Here is a 17,610-nt window from a genome sequence, read left to right on the forward strand (position 1 = left end):
CGACTCATGCTGAAGTAAAATCTGCCAATCAATAAAAACAATTTGAAAGCAATCAAAGTTTAATTACCACAACAAACGACTGACAAAAGGTGATGCCAAAGCCGGGGGAAAAAAGAAGAGCAAACAGACGCTAACGAATTCACAAGGATAAATAAAGCACCATAAGCAGACCATAAAGCAAAAAAGGGCCAAGCCAAGCCCTGAGAAATTCATAGACATAGAAGCCATATAGCTTGACATAGACTCCTCCAACTCAGCGACTGAGACTCAGACTCAGAGTTACCATATGAGGCGCGCGAGCGTATAAACCACATAAATATAAAAGCGACAATCAGAGAAGCGATGGAAGGGGGCGAGAGAGTGAGAGAGTCGCCCATAAAAACAAGAATGGCCATAAACAAAGAAATAAACAAGGCAGCAAGCGGTAAGTACAATACATACACGAGTGCGCGACGAATCTGTATGTTTGTCGCAGGGCTTCCGGCGGAAATGGAGTGCACAAACACATAGACAAACACCCACACACACACACATGCGTGTGCAAGCAAATAGACGCACAAAGATGGCAGACAACGCCAATGGCAACAGCAGCGAGCCAAATATAAAAGACTGATAGCTCGGCTTAGAGGCATCACATTATGAGGTTGACACAAATATAAAAGAAATAAACAAAACGAGACGAGACGCGACACAACGCGCTTCGTTATTTGCTTGTCATCAGCTTCTGAATGCACTCAATACAAATAAAATAAAATTAAATAAAATAAAAAAACCTATAATAAAACAAGCCTCCATATGTATGAGTATGTATCTGTTTACCTATACACCTTATCAACTTCATAAGCTCATAAAGCAAATACTACAGATGTTAACATCTTAAATGGAATTTGCCATCTTGATTTGTAAAACTTAAATTCTTAATTACCTTTATTACCATGACTACGATAAGCTGTCTTAAGTAATCTCCAAAATAGCATTTTGTTTACTACTTTCTCTTTCTTAAATATTTCCATTTAGTTCAATTTGGAATTGTATAAATACTTTGAAAATTCTAGTTCTTTAGTTTCGTTATATATAAATGGATTTTCGTATTTTTTGTAGTGCAACATTTCTATTTTGGCAGGAATCCTCTTCTGAAACGCAACGGTGATAAATCTGCTCTCGCTGCTCTCGGAAGTTTTGCCATTTTTCATGAGAGGCGAAACTTGAACACTTACCGAACACAAACCGGGCAAATAGAAGTATTAAATATTTAAAAGCACCTCGGTTTTAGCTTTTTATATTAATATTTAAGTTGTTTTGCAGTTTTCATCAACTAAAAACAAGAAAAGTTTGTGACATTTTTTCGCTGCAAACTTATCTGATTATATTCTTGAAATAGTTTATCTAATTTAGAAATTATCGATCTAACAGCTCAGTTGCACTTTCCCAAGCAGCTCATTTAATATTGTGCAATTTTCGTAATTTCCACAAGTGAAAAAAGATTATTTAATGAGCTCTTCCTCAATTATCGGTAAGTTCCTATGCCAAAGAGTTGCTATAAAAGTGAGAAAGCAAAGCAAATTTCAACAATTTCAAGTTTCATTCGAGTGCCTCATCATGCAGCTAAAGGATTTTATGTACTATCCAAATTTGGGATGTCGCTTGGCAATGATACGATGCTACGAGTGGAGAGGGAGTAAATCGCCAGCTGTCGAGCAAACTTTTATCCAGCAATTGTGGTTTCTATTGGGTGCCATTAACTTGTTCTATCAGAATCTCGGTCTGGTAATCGATCTAAGTCTGTCAGAGACTCAAAAGGAACTCTCCGCATTCATAGCACAAATATCAGAGACTTGCAGCGTGATGGGACTCACTTTAGTTGGTGCAAGTAATATGTGGATGTTACTCTATTATCGCCGAGAAATCGAAGCTGTGCTGGGTGAACTGCAAGAACTGTATCCTCCTAGGCGACACCGAATCTATCGCATCAAACACTATTACGAGCAGTCGACGCGTTTGATGAAGCATTCAACAACGTTTTTCTTGTTTGCATACGCTTATTACAATTCGCTGCCCATTGTGGAACTGTGCTACGAACTGCTGGCGGCATCGCAGCAAGTGAAATACAAGGCGCAGAGTGATACCTGGTATCCTTGGCATTTGTTCTTAGCAGAGCGTTCAGCTTTAAGCTTTGCTGCCTCATATCTCTGTCAGGCTATATCGTCCTTGTCCGGTGTGGCCGTCATCATGAGCGGTCAGTATTTGATGTGCTTTTTCACCACACAGATGCGGATGCACTTTGATGCATTGGCTAATGGCCTGAGTACTTTGGATGCCCGTCACTCGGAGGCCAATGAGCAGCTAAAAGAAATGATAGTCTACCACTGTCGTTTGCTGCATATTGAGCAGCAAATAAATCGCATCTTTAACTTTATGTTTTTGAGCAACTTTTCCACTTCGACGATTGCCATCTGTTTAATGGCCTTTGCCATGGTCATGATCAATTTGGCTGCCGCCTTTAAGTACTCTGTCGGCCTCATGTCTTTTCTCGTATTTTGCGTATTCATTTGCTACAACGGCACTCAGTTCACCTTGGCTGTAAGTTAGTTTTTAATTTTAATATAATATGCAATTTAGTTTTATTTTATTTATAGAGCGACAAATTGTTGCCAGCTGCTTTCTACAATAATTGGTATGATGGCGATCGTAACTACCGCCGCATGTTGCTCTTCTTTATCATGCGCTCTTGTGAGTCTCGTGTGCTGCGCACCTACAAGTTTACACCCGTCTCTATGGCCACATACATGGCGGTGCGTATACGTAATATTGTTATTTTTTTGCTTCTATTTAAATATTTATTTCAGCAGATGCTAAAGTTTTCATATCAATTGTTTACATTCTTTAGAGCAATGATAAAATAATATAATATATCTTACAATGCTTTGTAAACGGTGCGTATACATCATTTCTATAGTAATTTAATATAGAGTTTTTGATATTGCTTAATTTACAGTTTCTAAAAAATTTGCAACTATATTAACTGGATAAATTTACTTGGAATTGATACTACATATATTAATACATTATTCTAATTTGTATATAATTTATCAGCTACGCACTTTAAATTTAACTTTAAGCTTAGAACGTATTTTACTGATCTTAAATTTCTGCGCTTTAAATTCACTTTTAAATTAAATAAACAGGAGGAACTTATTAAAATGGAGGTACCTTGGGTGGCTTTCATTCCAGGACGTCAATTTTTCAAAATCCATTTGCACTTCATTCCCCTCTGATCCTCCGTCGTCTCCATTTGGCTTTACCCTGACCCTAGCTTATTTCCGTTGGCGAATGCAAGAGCGTAAAATTAAGTTCAGCACAAAGAGCAAGAGAAGTGAAAATTGAGAATTATGCACAAGTCACCTGTCTGTTATTCTGTTCCTCTGTCCGTCCGTCTGAGCGTCCATTCGACTGTCTCTTCGTCTGTCATATGGTAGTTGCTGCTGTTGGTTGTGTGCTGGGTGTGATTATCGCATCGTTATCCAGGATCAGTGGCTGGCCCAAACAGCCAACCACTTGGCACCCTCCTCTAGCTTCAGCTACAGCAACACAGAGCACTGAGCCTGAGCCTGTTCAGGGGCCCTCATTCTTATTTTATATAATAACATTTTAATTCCCTTAATACACGCTACGCTGCCTGTAAAGCCAAACAAACTGAAAGCCGCAGCCCCATAGCCGCTGGCTGTTGACGTTCGCCGTTGCCTGCTTTTAGGCACACTCACTTTCTCACTCTCTCTGCATCTGTCTTTATCACTCGCTTGTGTTTGGTTCTCTTAGGGGTTTTGCTTTTGTGCGTAAATCATTAATCATAAGCAGCGCATATTTATTGTATTTTGCCCTTGTTGACAGCTTTTAGTTGGGCCTTCTGACCAGAGTCCTGCGAATACCATTTACTATGCACACTTACAAAATTCAGGCGGAATTTATGGTTTTGTAGCACAAAAACTTTTGTGGCTTAAGCGAGCAACTGTCTCGACATTAAATATATGAATGTTTTGCGTTTGCAGACAATATCAAATGTTTTATTAATTCAATTGAACATTAAGTTAACTGGCAAATTGTTATTGAATTCAAGTTATTACTAAAGTTATTACAAGCGACAATTCAATGTTTTGTTTTTAGCTGCCTCTATCGACTTTTTCTTTTCTTTGATTTCTTATGACCATTTAAGAGCGAGTCGAGTAGTCAGAGGCAAATGGAAAATGCGATGTGTGCCAGTTAATTTAGCCATCAGCTTGTGGTCGCTTAGACAATGTTCAGTTGGAAATTGCCCAATCAAGTGAAAATGACCAGCAAACCCCTTCGAATCGAGATATGCGAGAGAGAAAAGGCTACACACACACACACACACACACACACGGAGTGCACAATATCCACAGAAAATCGACAATTGACTATACGAGTGCTATACACACACACATACACACATATGTGAATAGAGCTTGGGGAGGGAACTAGATCAATGCAGCTTGAAGCATTTAGCCGCTTGTTTGCTCTGGCTACCCGCTTCTGGGCATCCACATGCAATGGCCTTGATAAGTTTTAGGCAAACAAAGTGCAGCTCGTTACGGTACATGGATTTTAGTGCTTGCTGCTGGAAAACTGTGCCATCTGAGTAAACCGCAAAATGTAGTCAAGGAACATGTCTCAATTTCATAGTTAAACACTGATTTTGATAGCCGAAGCAAGTCAACTGCAACTGCAGCTAGCAGAAACTAGAAACGAACTATTGCTAGTCATTTGTGGTTGCCATGCGAGCTGGGACGCTTGTTTTAAATGGAGTCACACTTTAAGTAATAGTCTCTACTCCAGTTCCCGTATATTTAATGTTGTTTTTCCCCCTCCTGCAGTCACCTCAAGTTAATAGATAGATCTAGCAAAGCATTTTGGTTTGCATTTAACTTTCACAATGTCCATCAATTACTTAGTCTTATCTGCAGGGGCCATATGGTGTCAGAAGGGCACAAAGCGGCACAGACAGACATGTACAGGGAGTGCGAGAGAGCGAGAAAACAAATAACGAAAAGCCAAAAATTTTTACACACAATTTAGAGACATTTCCGCACGTAGCCCACAGCGGCGAAGACTTGCCTAAGCTCCAAGTGCGACATGACGCCGCGTTACAAAAAAACAAAAGAAAAATAAAAATAATAAAATGAAAAAAAATACAAGAGCCACACAACAAAGTTCCCACAGCGAAAAACATCATGAAATGCGAGCTAAAGAACGCAAAAAAAAAAATATGAGAGAAAAAATGTTGGGCAAATAAAATATTAAGAGCGAATTTTGAATGCACTCAAAATGCGAGAGAATAATTAAAAGAATACAATTAGAAATAGCTTAAAAAATATTGCAATTTGTTTGAAAGGAATATATATATTAATTTAGTGTATTTAAAAAAAAAAAATTCACTGTTTGGCTTTTATTGAAATGGTTATCGGGTATCTCAGTCGTTGATTTAATACTTGTTTGTTATAAAATCTTATTATTGTAAAGCTTTATAAATTCGAACAACTTTTGTAGAGAGCGTATTTTAATGTCGTCGTATTTAAAACAACAAAGACTTATCCCATGCACGGATACATGTATTTTGCCGCCTGCTGTTGTAAGTATATGCTTAGCGTTTGCTGTGCTGTGGCTTGATGTGGCTTTCCCCACCATGTTTGTGTTGCTGTTGCTGTTCCTGTTGGTGTTGGTGTTGGTGTTGGTGAGTTGGTGTCGGGGTAGTTACTGTTTCTGTTTCTGGCCATGGTTCTGGTGCGATGGATTCGAAACAATGTGGCAGTCGACGCAACGGGATGGCATTGGCACCATAGCATTTATGTCTATTAAACAAGTAATAAACTTCATAAATTTAACAAATTAGAATTATTAAATTTCATGTTTGTGACATTTTTAAACGACAGACGACAGCGGCGACTGGGCGACAGGCACATTTGCATTAACGTTAATGGAATTTCTCAATGGTCCCAACTCGGGTGACTCGCAAGTAATTTATGGCCCATAATTTGTACAACAACGAGCTGCTGCGTCTGTGACCGGCGACTGGATTGTCGAATTTCGGAGTCGCACTTCAGTTAATCTCTGTGGCAACAGGTGCATTTGTATTCATGCTTGACTTGACTTTACGAGCAGCTCTTCAATCGCGTAGCATTTGGCTATTGGTTGGTTTTGTTTGCTGGATGTTTATCAAATTTATGCGTATGCTTATTATGCGCATATCACGTATACGCCACGTTCGCCCGCTAATAAAGTCATCAAAATGAGTGAGTGAGTGTCATGCGAAACTTTTTGAGTGGCAACCACAATGCCGGTGGCCGATGGCTGGTAGCAGGAGCGGCAGCAGCAGCAGCTGCATATGCACATCCATGTGTCAACTGGCATACGCTGACCACGCAATCACAACGCCACCTATTTCCAATTACCGATGACGACGCTGCATCGCCCGGATGACTGTGACTGTGAGTGTTGGGTACTGTTGGAGACTGGACATGATTGATTGCAACAAAACCAGATTTTGGTTGCTGTCATTTAAGCGTCGCTTTGCGTTTGCTAACTTTCGACAGCGACATCGCCATCGACATCGGCATCAGCATCAGCATCGGATCCAAATACATTATTGACATTGGCGGCGGCGGCCTCTTGGGCCCGGTTCACAATTTAAATTGCGCCTCGGCTGCTACATTTTTAATTAAACGCAAATTAAAAATTGATTGCTTTTTGTCGCCATAATTTACAGGCGATAATATGCAAGCGCATACGCAGCAGATCCCCAAACGGCGACAGTTTCAATACATATTTCTGTAGCATACTTTCCATCGCCGTTGCTCGCATACAAATATCAACATCATCTTTCAGTCTTTCCCATTTTTCTTTGCACAAATAAAGTAAAGTAAAAAATTGGGGGAAAAATATTTACATGTGCGTGTCGCATGCGATGCACAAAAAAAAAAGGAGAAAGAAGAAATATACAAGCTCAATATTTCAGATGTTTTTGCCTTTCGCTTGTTGCATACATTTTAACTGCACTGTTAAACGGAAGTCAAAGGTTTTAAACGGAAGTACGCAGCTTTCTAACCACATTTATATATGTATGCACGATTGTGTATGTATTGGTAATTACATGGATTGACGGCTAAATGTTTGCATCGCATGCAAACTCGCAAACGGTTTGTTTTCCGAACACCGAAAGCTGTGTTGGCATTTAACTTTTCAGTTATCGTAAAACGTGGAAATTGTTGTGGAGAAATGTGTGTTATTTTATAACCAAAACATTATTTAGAAAATATTCTTTTTTATGGCTATTATTACAAATCGTGTGAGAACTTAAGGTATAATAAAATTAGGGAAGCTACAATAGTTATCCGAAATAAACACTTCATTATCAAATAGAAAATTATTAAAAATAAGGATTTTTAAACAACACAGTAACTTAAATTTGTGTAAATCTAAAGAGTATTATATATTACCATATGCATTACAAATTATCTATACACGCAAAATCAATAATATAATACATTAAAATTCAATTATTAAATTAACTATTAAAATCACGTAAAGCGCGTTCACAGACATCCAACTGTTATTATTGATATGCGTATGTTTTTTTTGTTGTTGTTGTTTTGTATATTGTCATCTCTTAATCGATCTTAATTGCATTTATTGGCCCGAGGCAATTGAATAATGCTTCATTTAATTATTTACATTCAAATGCGCATTTACATTCGCCATTTTGGTATATTTAATTAATGCAAATTTTGTTATGGAAATTAATTATTTCACAGTCAACGGAACCAACGGACGGATGTATTTTAATTTAGTGTGGACAAATACAACCGCGCAAAAAAATGTTAATAATAATATATAAATGGCGACAATGTCAATATGTCGACTGAATGCACTTGATTAATTCGAAAGACACTCTAAATGAATGGCTTGCAAATAATCGTAATTACGAAATATATATTAATGATGCAGCATAATTGCAAATATGCATTCATAAAAATGCGGGACTTTTCATTGAATTTACAATCTAAGCAAATCTTGTTTAACGCAAAAAAAAAGGCATGACTTTATTAAAAAATACCTATCTGCATTTTATGCGGCAGGTAAATAGTTGCAACAATGCAATTTAATAAATCCGAGTAGTTATGCAAAATTGCTTTCGCCAGCTGAAAAATCATTTAAATTTTTTTTCCTACAGCATTCTGTGTTGAGGGTTGAGCGCACGATTGGTGTGACTTTCGACCCTCGATCTAGACTCCCCTTCTGTTCTGGTCTTGTGAGTGCAGCTTGCCACTTGCCACTTTGTCTGCCACACTGCGTGCCACACAGAACAGAGCAGAATAGAGCGGAGCGTAGTTGACTGCCATGCAAAGGCGGAAGCACTTAAATTGGGCGTAACAAAATGTCTGACACGCCAATTATTTTGCTTTTTATATATCAGACAAGACGGACATTCTTGTTGCTATTATTATTGTTGTACTTCTTGCTGCCATAGTGCGTGTTAGTTTTTATTCTACTATACTACTATTGTGTGTGTGTGTGGGTGGCCAGAGTTTGTCTTGCCTTCTACCTTTTGCCTGCTGTTTGCTGTTTTTCAGGCAGTTTTATCGTTGTTCAGTTGTTTGTACTGTCTCTTGCTTTGCTTACACTTCTTTTTACTCCTTATTTACGAACCGCTGTCTGTTATTGGCCTGGAGCTATTGTTGGCAAATAAACGACCATTGCAATAAATAAGGTAGCACATAATTTTCGTTAGCTAAAGCTTTGATTCGTTATCGTTTCAAAGAAAAATGTTTATTTGTAAATAAAAAGAATAAATAGTAAATGTGGCTAATACACACTTATAATTATTTTCCAATTTGTGGACATCTTATGTTCATACTAGATTTAAAAAACTATTTGCATTTTTTTGGTTAAAAATGCAATGCCAACTTTAAGCTATTGCTTTATTATTAAAAGGCTATTATAACATATATAAATTGTTATTTATAAATGAAACGAATATATATAGTAAATAAGCACAAATAATTGCTTCTCAAATTTGTTGTTGCTTTTTCGCTCTTTTGTTTTTTGTTTTTAGATTTGAAAAACTAATTTTTATTTTGTTAAAACTATAATTTCATCTGCAAAACTTTTCAAATTTTCCTCAGAACAGCATAACACTTGCTCTACATTCATTGCAATGAGCGCATTTATTTTATTTCTATTCAGAAAAGTTTTTCCAACAGCCGAAAGAAAAATAAGCTGCAGAGTGTGTAGTACAGTAGTCATAACATTTGATATACAATATGTTGTAGTGTGCATTGTTGAGGAAAGTTTTCATCTTCATTTTATGCTTAATTTATTTTTGAATGCCACTGCAATTATGCAATTAATTGTTGACGGCACTTGCTGCTTATTTTATGTCTAACATTAATTGCAAATGCTAAAAAACATTATGGAAAATATGTTGAACACACAGTTTGAGTGTGCGTAAAAGACTTTAGAATTTATAGTTTATAAAAATTTTAAATTAAGTTTTATAGAATATTTTATTATAGCTTTTTTTAGTGGACATTTTAATTATTGCGTTGCAGTGCTTGGGAGTAGGTCAATCTTGTAGGTTTTAATGAAATTAAAGGTACGATAAGATGGTGACGCCTAAAGCTGCCTTCGCATAACATGCATAACTACTGATGCTACTTGCTAGTGGAGTTACATGTAATGAAAAAAGACTGTCAGACCGTTTTATGATTATGAAAGTGCGCACCTGAGATACCCATCGGAGTACACAAAAATATATATGTACTATGTGCGTGTATGTGAGAATGGTCTTTTAAGTGCGCCTGCTGGCATATTAATTTGCGATTGCCTTGCAGCAGACACCTGCAAAACTTTTACACCCGAATGCGTAGACAAAGTGCTGACATTACATTACACGTACTCTGGTTTCATCTTTGTACCCAAGCCTTCTGACTACCTTCATTAACTTCTGCTTCGTTTTGCTGATTAAATGTGTGTCTGGAAGGGGAGAGCACTCAAGCTGTTCTCGTTGGCCTGGTTATTTGCTTACATTTCGTTGACAGATTCTGAACTTTGGCTGTCAATCGAAGCAGCAGACAGACAGATAGAAATTTCATTGGATTTCATGCTGGGTCTAATTTGATTTCGATGTATGCTCCTGCTGCTGCTACTGCTGTTCAGGCAATTAGAAAATGAGCAGATTAAATGTCGCACAGGGCAAAGCTCATGAACTAAGTAATAAGATGGAATCGGAGGCGGAAAGTTACTCTCATTCAACATGCATCATCAGCTCTGAGGGCTGTGTATTGAAAGTTACCTCACAAATTAGCGCGTTGCTGTTTAGAATTAAAAGCTACAAACCAAAAATGCGCAAATGCGATGCAGTTAATCACAGCAGCAATCGACGTATTGTTGTCATCCCCGTCGTCAGCGTCATCGTCATCGTCATCGCTGTTGTGCTTCAGCAATTGTGGTTGTCCCTGGGCAAGTGAAGAGCATTGTAAATGTATGTCACCCGTGAGTCGCTTTCATTATGCCAAGTAACAGCGGCGAATTGGAATGGGAACTGCAATTGGAATTGTTCGCTGGCCGCCGAACTGACTGCATCACTGGCATTGGGCATTTGGAGTTCGCTTTTGCGGTTCTACTGGCCCCGTGTGGCGATGAATGAGAAATTTGCAAGGGAATTTGTACGCACGGCTTAATTGTTGCCGTTGCCGTTGCCGTCGCTGTTGTCGTTGCCATGGCAATGTCGTGTTTGGCCAGAAGCACAGATTAAATCCTTGGTCCAAAGCGTGTACAAAGCGGAAATGCAAAAACTGCACTAAGCTGCCAAATGAACCAGCCTCGTTCAATCCCGCCAACTTTCCCTTCCCCTCTCTGCCAACTAACGTCCCGCATCAATGACGACAGCAAAATGGTTGAATGGTGAATGCAGTTTGGCGTAAATTTACAATTTGCTAAATTCGTCGAGTACTCGCACTCGCAAATTATTTAAATTTATGCATTTGTCGCTCTTGTCTGATAATGCGGCAAATTTATTAGCGACACATTTCAACAGTTTTAAGCTGCTATCGCATTTACAAAAATACATCAAACACTCTATACATAAATTACACGTTGCAATACTTTAAACAAACTCAGCTTAAGACTTTGCATCAAGCACACATATGAGACAGAACTTCCTGCACAAGGCACTTGAGAGTGCAAATGTCTGGTTTGCTACGCAGAGCTTAACAAAGTGCGAATATTCAAATAGTATTCATACGATGCAGTCAAAGTTGTGCTCCATTTCCGCTGATATAACAATAATCCAGCATAATGAACACATACATATTCATAACACACACTCGCACTCACACTCACTTGGAGAGAGAGCTGTGCGTGTTCTGTTCGTTTGCTTGCATGTGACATAAATCTTGGGCAAATATATCCAACAAAAAAGGAACATAGTACAGTCGGAGACAGCCAGTAAATAACCCCCAAAAATATGGGCGTGGCAACGCAATCATGAACACCTAGACGCTTACGTTTATAAGCGCAACTGTCGACGATTTTTGCATTTAAATGTGCGCAATTTGCTTTCAAGCAACTGAACGAAAAAAATAAACCGAAAACTGTTGCCTACTTTCCGGCGTCAACCAAGAAAATTGAGTCAACGGATGTGAAACATGTGCGACCCCACCGAGAAATTTGTACACCGACAACAACAACAACAACAACAAAAGCAAGGTGTTGGCAGCGGAAGCACAAAATAAAAATGATAATAACAATGCTGTGGCAGGCTTTTATTCTGCCTTCTTCGGTTTTTTCTCGCATTCGCCTTTCCCGCGCTACAATTATTGAATATGGTGCGATTTGCATGGCAAGCAGTTCATTTCGCTGCGGAAATTCAAACACTGCTAAACGGCGGAAAGCTTCAACCACAACAACAAAAAGAACGACGAATGAACGTGGAGCTTCGCTCAGAGTTTAGTTCAATAATGTGTGAGAGAAGCTGTTGAAAAGCTAAGCACTTAATTAGAAACCATAAAAACCATAGAACGAAAGCAAATTGCGAAGTGCAACAATTGCGGTTTTGCATTTGTAAAGAGCAGATAATAGTTGGAGGTAATTGTAAACTTAGCTTGCATAAATTCTATATATTCATGTACATATAATATATAAAAAGATTGGTATATTCTGGCATTAAAGTTTTTAAAATTTGTGAATTTAAAATTTGCTGCATACATTTGTATTAGGCAGAAAGAGGAACCTCCGACCCTTGTTATGTTTCCACCGCCGAAATCGAAAATTTGGTATATTTTGTACTCTATGTTATATTTTAAATGTAGAGTTATTTCAATATAGCCTTTAGTATTTTTAGTATTGGTTGGGTATATTAATTTGGTATATTTATTGAAAAAGATTAAGGGGTGTCTCACAGACGAGCACACTCGACATGTTTTAAATTACCTTATGGTAAAAAAGGATTTGTTGATATATTTTTTATTTTCGTTTGCTATTCCCAAGCTGTGCGCAAAGTGTGTTAAGTTAATTGTGTATAAATAAATATGAAAGTGGTGTTTCTTTTTTTAATTTAAGTGAATAATGAACTCCTTTGAACTCGTTTCTGGTATCAGTATTCTTCATATATCTGCTCGTTTGGATCTTTTCGTTCATTTTTTATCTGCACTTGTATCAATAATCGTATTTTGTAACTGCAATTTTGTTTTTTGGTGAGGCATTAAAAGTGCTTTTCACAAAAGCGCATTTTCCAAGCGGCGCATTATTTAATTTCCAGTGCAATTTTTTAACCACACGCAAGCTTTTTAACTAGACTCTTGCCCTTTCTGGTGCCGTAGCCTCAGTGGCTGATAAAACAACTGAGTGCAGCTTTATTCAACATTAATTACGCTCGTGGTTTTCGATTCAATTGATTTTTTTCCTCTGCGGCTAGTTGATTTCTTGTTTTCCCCCTCTATCTCTTTTTATTATTATTTTGCCGATTGTTCTTCTTGATGCCGAAGCACATTTAAATCACTGCCATTGGCTCCGATCACAAGTGGTGAGAGAGGATGCCTGTTGGGCGTCCATCATAGACGTCACTATTGGGTTGGCTGACCGCAGCTGCTGTGCGGAGTGAAAAAAGCAGCGTCAGCTTCAATGAATAGTAATCCACTCGGCTGCCAGCTGCAGCGGTTGCTTCAATTCAATTGAATAATTTGTTGTGCATGCTGTGGCTGTGTGTGTTCCTATTGAGTGTATGTGTGCATTTTATATGCTCTCAACTTTTGATTATTTTTTCGCTAACTGCTTCAAAATTTTTAATAAAATTGTCATTTTTGTTGAACTGCTGCAAATTATCACCTGGATTTTATTTTGCGCATTGTTTTCGCCATTTGTTAGCCCAAAGTTATTTGACACCTCAAGTTGTTTTTTTTTTCCTGACATTCCACACAAATAAATCATATGTGGCAGCAGGTTATTGCGCAATTTATATAGGCCAATATTCATATTTAAATTATGACGTGCATAAATTATAAAATTTAATATAAAATATTGAATTTGTGTTTGATGTTTGTCATTATCACAACAATTCACATTATTTGAGCAGTTGCATTTAAGTTATCAGTCAAAATATTTTTGCAGACAGTTGGCTTTGATAAATTTGTACACAGACATTCAATCCCAAAATCAACTCACGAAGAAATATTTATAATACAGTGCAAATAGTTTTAAATTTCCGCAAAATTAAACACAATTTACATTTACATCACTATTACAAATAATAACAATAAAAAGAGCAAGATGAGTGTCGATACACTGTGCAAGATTTGGGCACTTAAGCTAGTTACCTTTCAAGCGGATATTTCTTCTCTGCTCAAGAAGTCCAAGAGGTTGGCAGAGCAACTGAATAATACGACTATCAACATGGAGAACAGTCAGTCGCTGACACAAGACAAACTTCGGTTGCACGAATTGATGGTTCACCTAACTGAAGAGTTGCAGCGGCATCGCGATGAAGCCAGTGCAAAGAAGCGTTTGCACGAGTGGCAAAAGTCTCTGGACCGAATGCGTGCCAAGATCCGAAAGATATCCCACACTCTGGGTGAAGTTGGCCTTGTAGATATGGCGGCAATCGATAAGCTATGCGATACAGAGGATTACTCACAACCACACTATGAAGTGCTCAGCCAAGAGTTGCAACGTTGCGAGGCGCTTCGTCATGACAATCTTTCGATACTCATTGATCGTGTGTGGTCACAAATCTATCTGTGGTTCAACATGACATTGCAGCATTCAAACATGAAGCATTGCAAACAGGATTGCGCGTCTGTCGAGCTATTAGAGCTGTTGGAGCAGAAGGTAATTGATCTTCAGACATTCTACCACGATCACAGCGACATCTTTCAACTGTACGCCAAGCGTGATGAGTTGTGGACACGCATGGCTGAGCTGGATCATTTAGCTGGTGAGCCAACTCGATATCGCAATCGTGGTGGGCAATTACTTCGCGAGGAGAAAGAACGTAATTATATTCAGGGCAAATTGCCCGAGATTGAGGCCAAACTCGGTGAACTTGTGCGACACTTTGAAGAGTCTGAGGGTCGACAATTTACGGTATTCAACGTGGAGATAATGCATAAAATAACCATGGATTGGGAGGAATATAATCAGACTAAAGCGAATGAAATACAGCGACGCAAACAATCCATGTTTCAGACTACAACGCCAAGACTCATACGAGGCTCTTCCACCACATCCAGTCTTGTATTAAATGGAAAAACGCCTCAGCGTGCCAAGTCTGGAAAGCTCTCAGCAAGAGGATTGTCCTCAAATGGGTCCACATCATCCAGTCTTCTGTCGGATCGAAAGCCGCCACAGCGCAACAAGTGCGTATAACTCTTACCAAGAGGATTCTCTTCAATTGGCTCCAGCTGAATACAATCAATTTATTACTTTAATCATTTGCTTTTATCTAGTTGAACGCGAAAGGAAATTATAAAAAAAAAAAACAAATAAAAATGAATTAGATCACATGTTATTTTACGAGTTACTGTATTTTAAAAACGTATGCAAAAATATTCTATGATTTGTTTCCTTTTTACATTTTCTACACTATTGCAAATCATATTTTTGTAATGAGACCGCCATTGTGCATTCTCGACTAATTAACGGCATTCTCCTTTCTACTTGTAAGCAGCTTAGACTATGCGCAACTGTAGAAACAAAAGACTGTTCGAATAATTTCTAATGCATTTGATGCATTCTTATTACTTTCATTTGCTAGAGGTTTCCAATTTAATAGATTTTTTTATATGAATTCAATTTGAAATTTCGTTTAACCGGTTATACTATATTTTGTCTAAGTTTTGATAGACTTTAGCATCGTAAATTTCAATTTACTTTCAATTATTTTTGCAAAAGAGGTTTTAAATTTCAAGTCTTATAAAATCAAATTTTCAAACTATATTTTGCCTGTGTTTTGTTAGTTCTTAGTGAATTTTCTTTTTCAATTTTTCAATAATTTATTCGATTTAAATTCTATGAAATGCTTTATAAGTATTTATCTTACTATTGTGAAGTCTTCCTCCTAGTGAATTTATACGTAAACTCTACTAACCAAACTCAGCCTAAGCTGCCAGTCAACTCGGTCGGCATTTTGACAGGCATTTGGCCAATTTCAGTGTACGCCAATAATCCAGACAAACTCGGCTTAATTACTTACAAGCAAATTGAAGCCATAAATAAATAAAATGCGGCAAATGCGCAGCGCTGAAAACGAGAACTTCAACACTCCGATCAATGTTAAAACTGAGCAGACTCAATGACTGAATGAATGAGTGAATGAATAAATGCGTGGCGGAACTTAATGCTCATATTGATAACATAAGCTGCATGATTTACGGGCTGGGTAAATTTCTAGAGCGTGGCACAGGCAAGGAAGGAACGATGGAAAGAAGGAGGTCACTCAATCAGCACTCACAGAGTGTAAGACTTAAGTCTTATCGATTTGACTTTTGATTGATACACAAGTTGCTATTGGGATTTCTGGCCAAAAAGAAGCAAAGAATAAAGAGTAGAGAAGGAAGAAACAAGCACACGCGTTGTCAGGTTGGTTATTTGATTAGGTCGCCGCATAAATCCCCCTGTAAATGAAGTTAGAAAGCTGACGATTCTGGCTGCGGGTATCAATTTTAATAAATTCGCACATGGCCTGCCATTAATTTCAGTTAATTTGCCATTTTTCATGTCTGCCACACGACATTTGGCACAAGGTTCAACTGCAAGGGATATCGGAAAGAAAGAGAGAGAGTAGGGAGACGGTGTAGGGGAGTGGAATTGCCTACAGTTACCTTTTGCATACGGCAGCCGTACATCAATGACACACAAGGCCCCGTACAGACAGAGAGACCGTAAATATTCTCGGTAGGCAGCCAATATGTTTACACGCACACGATTTCAGCGCCTGAGCGGTTTTCCGCATCCATACTTGGGCTCCGTCCGGGTCGCTGCGAGCTTGTGGCTTGCACCCTCTCTCTCGCTCGCTCGATGGATCATAAATTCTGCGACTCCGTCGTAATTCTTTAGCTAGTGTTTGGGAGCGGAGGAAAGGGCGAAAGCTACAAGTTATTCGCTTTATTGGCGCTTTGTTCAAGCGATTTCGCTAATAGTTGGCAAAAAGTTTTGCTGCAGATAGAGATGGAAATGGAGATGGAAGACACAAGTTCAAACTTCCGTTCAGCTAAATATTGGAATTGTCAAAACTTTTGGCAAAAGCAACTTCAATATGCAACACAATGAAAACTTCAAAACTTGCGCAAATAATTCAGATTTATCAAGGTAATTATTAAAGCATCTATGCAGACCAAACATTAATGGTAAATGGTTTAATAATTCAAATTAGTAAAACGCCTAAGATGAAGTTCTCTATTTGAGTTGCTGTTCGATTTGTTTGTATCTCGTTTTTTACGTTTTGTAAATTCATGTGCTGTTAATGAACTTGGGTATAAGAAAATGCGGCTCGAGTAGTTGGAATATTTGCGTTGAAGGTACTCGAAACACATTTGAAATTAATTAAAAAGCTGTCAAGAGCAGATGGAGGCGTTCACAACTAACATGCTGCCTGACGGAGTGGAGTTTTATTCTCTGCATGGAGTTCAACTCCAATTGGGGGAGTTCGTGTTCATGTGTTAAAGCCATAGCAAATTACACGTATTACGTATACGCGGCGCATTACGTATACGCATTGTGTGGCGGCAAAAGAAAAGGCAGGCGCCGGAAATTACCAGGTGAGTCAACATCTTTTCATTTTTTTTTGTTGTAGAGCGTTCGCTCGCTCGCACTCTTCACCTTTTTATGTTGCAGTTCCTTTATCAAGGAAACCTTTTAAAACGTATAACAATAACGAAAATTTGAAAGAGATAAAAGACGTACGTGGGCCGGCAACGGAAATGATTATATCTCCTTGGCATGGCCCAAGCACAAGCACAAGCACCGAATTGGAGTTTGAGAGCAGGTGACGCAGCAGCTGAAGCACGAAATGGAGGCTGGCCATTGTTGGCAACGTTGTTGTCATTG

General features: G+C 38.3%; 2 protein-coding genes across 2 annotated transcripts; both read left to right on the forward strand.

Annotated features, from left to right (window-relative positions):
* Positions 1–1,599: 1,599 nt before the first annotated feature.
* LOC132788198 (putative odorant receptor 69a) lies at positions 1,600–2,903 on the forward strand. The gene is made up of 3 exons (XM_060795530.1): positions 1,600–2,580; positions 2,637–2,792; positions 2,850–2,903. Exons 1-3 carry the CDS (start codon positions 1,600–1,602, stop codon positions 2,901–2,903), a joined length of 1,191 nt encoding a protein of 396 aa, XP_060651513.1.
* Positions 2,904–13,836: 10,933 nt separating this feature from the next.
* LOC132788199 (protein regulator of cytokinesis 1-like) lies at positions 13,837–14,931 on the forward strand. The gene has a single exon (XM_060795531.1). It carries the CDS (start codon positions 13,837–13,839, stop codon positions 14,929–14,931), a length of 1,095 nt encoding a protein of 364 aa, XP_060651514.1.
* Positions 14,932–17,610: the final 2,679 nt, after the last annotated feature.

Source organism: Drosophila nasuta, chromosome 3 (assembly GCF_023558535.2).
Source record: "Drosophila nasuta strain 15112-1781.00 chromosome 3, ASM2355853v1, whole genome shotgun sequence".
In the NCBI taxonomy this organism is placed as follows: Eukaryota; Metazoa; Arthropoda; class Insecta; order Diptera; family Drosophilidae; genus Drosophila; species Drosophila nasuta.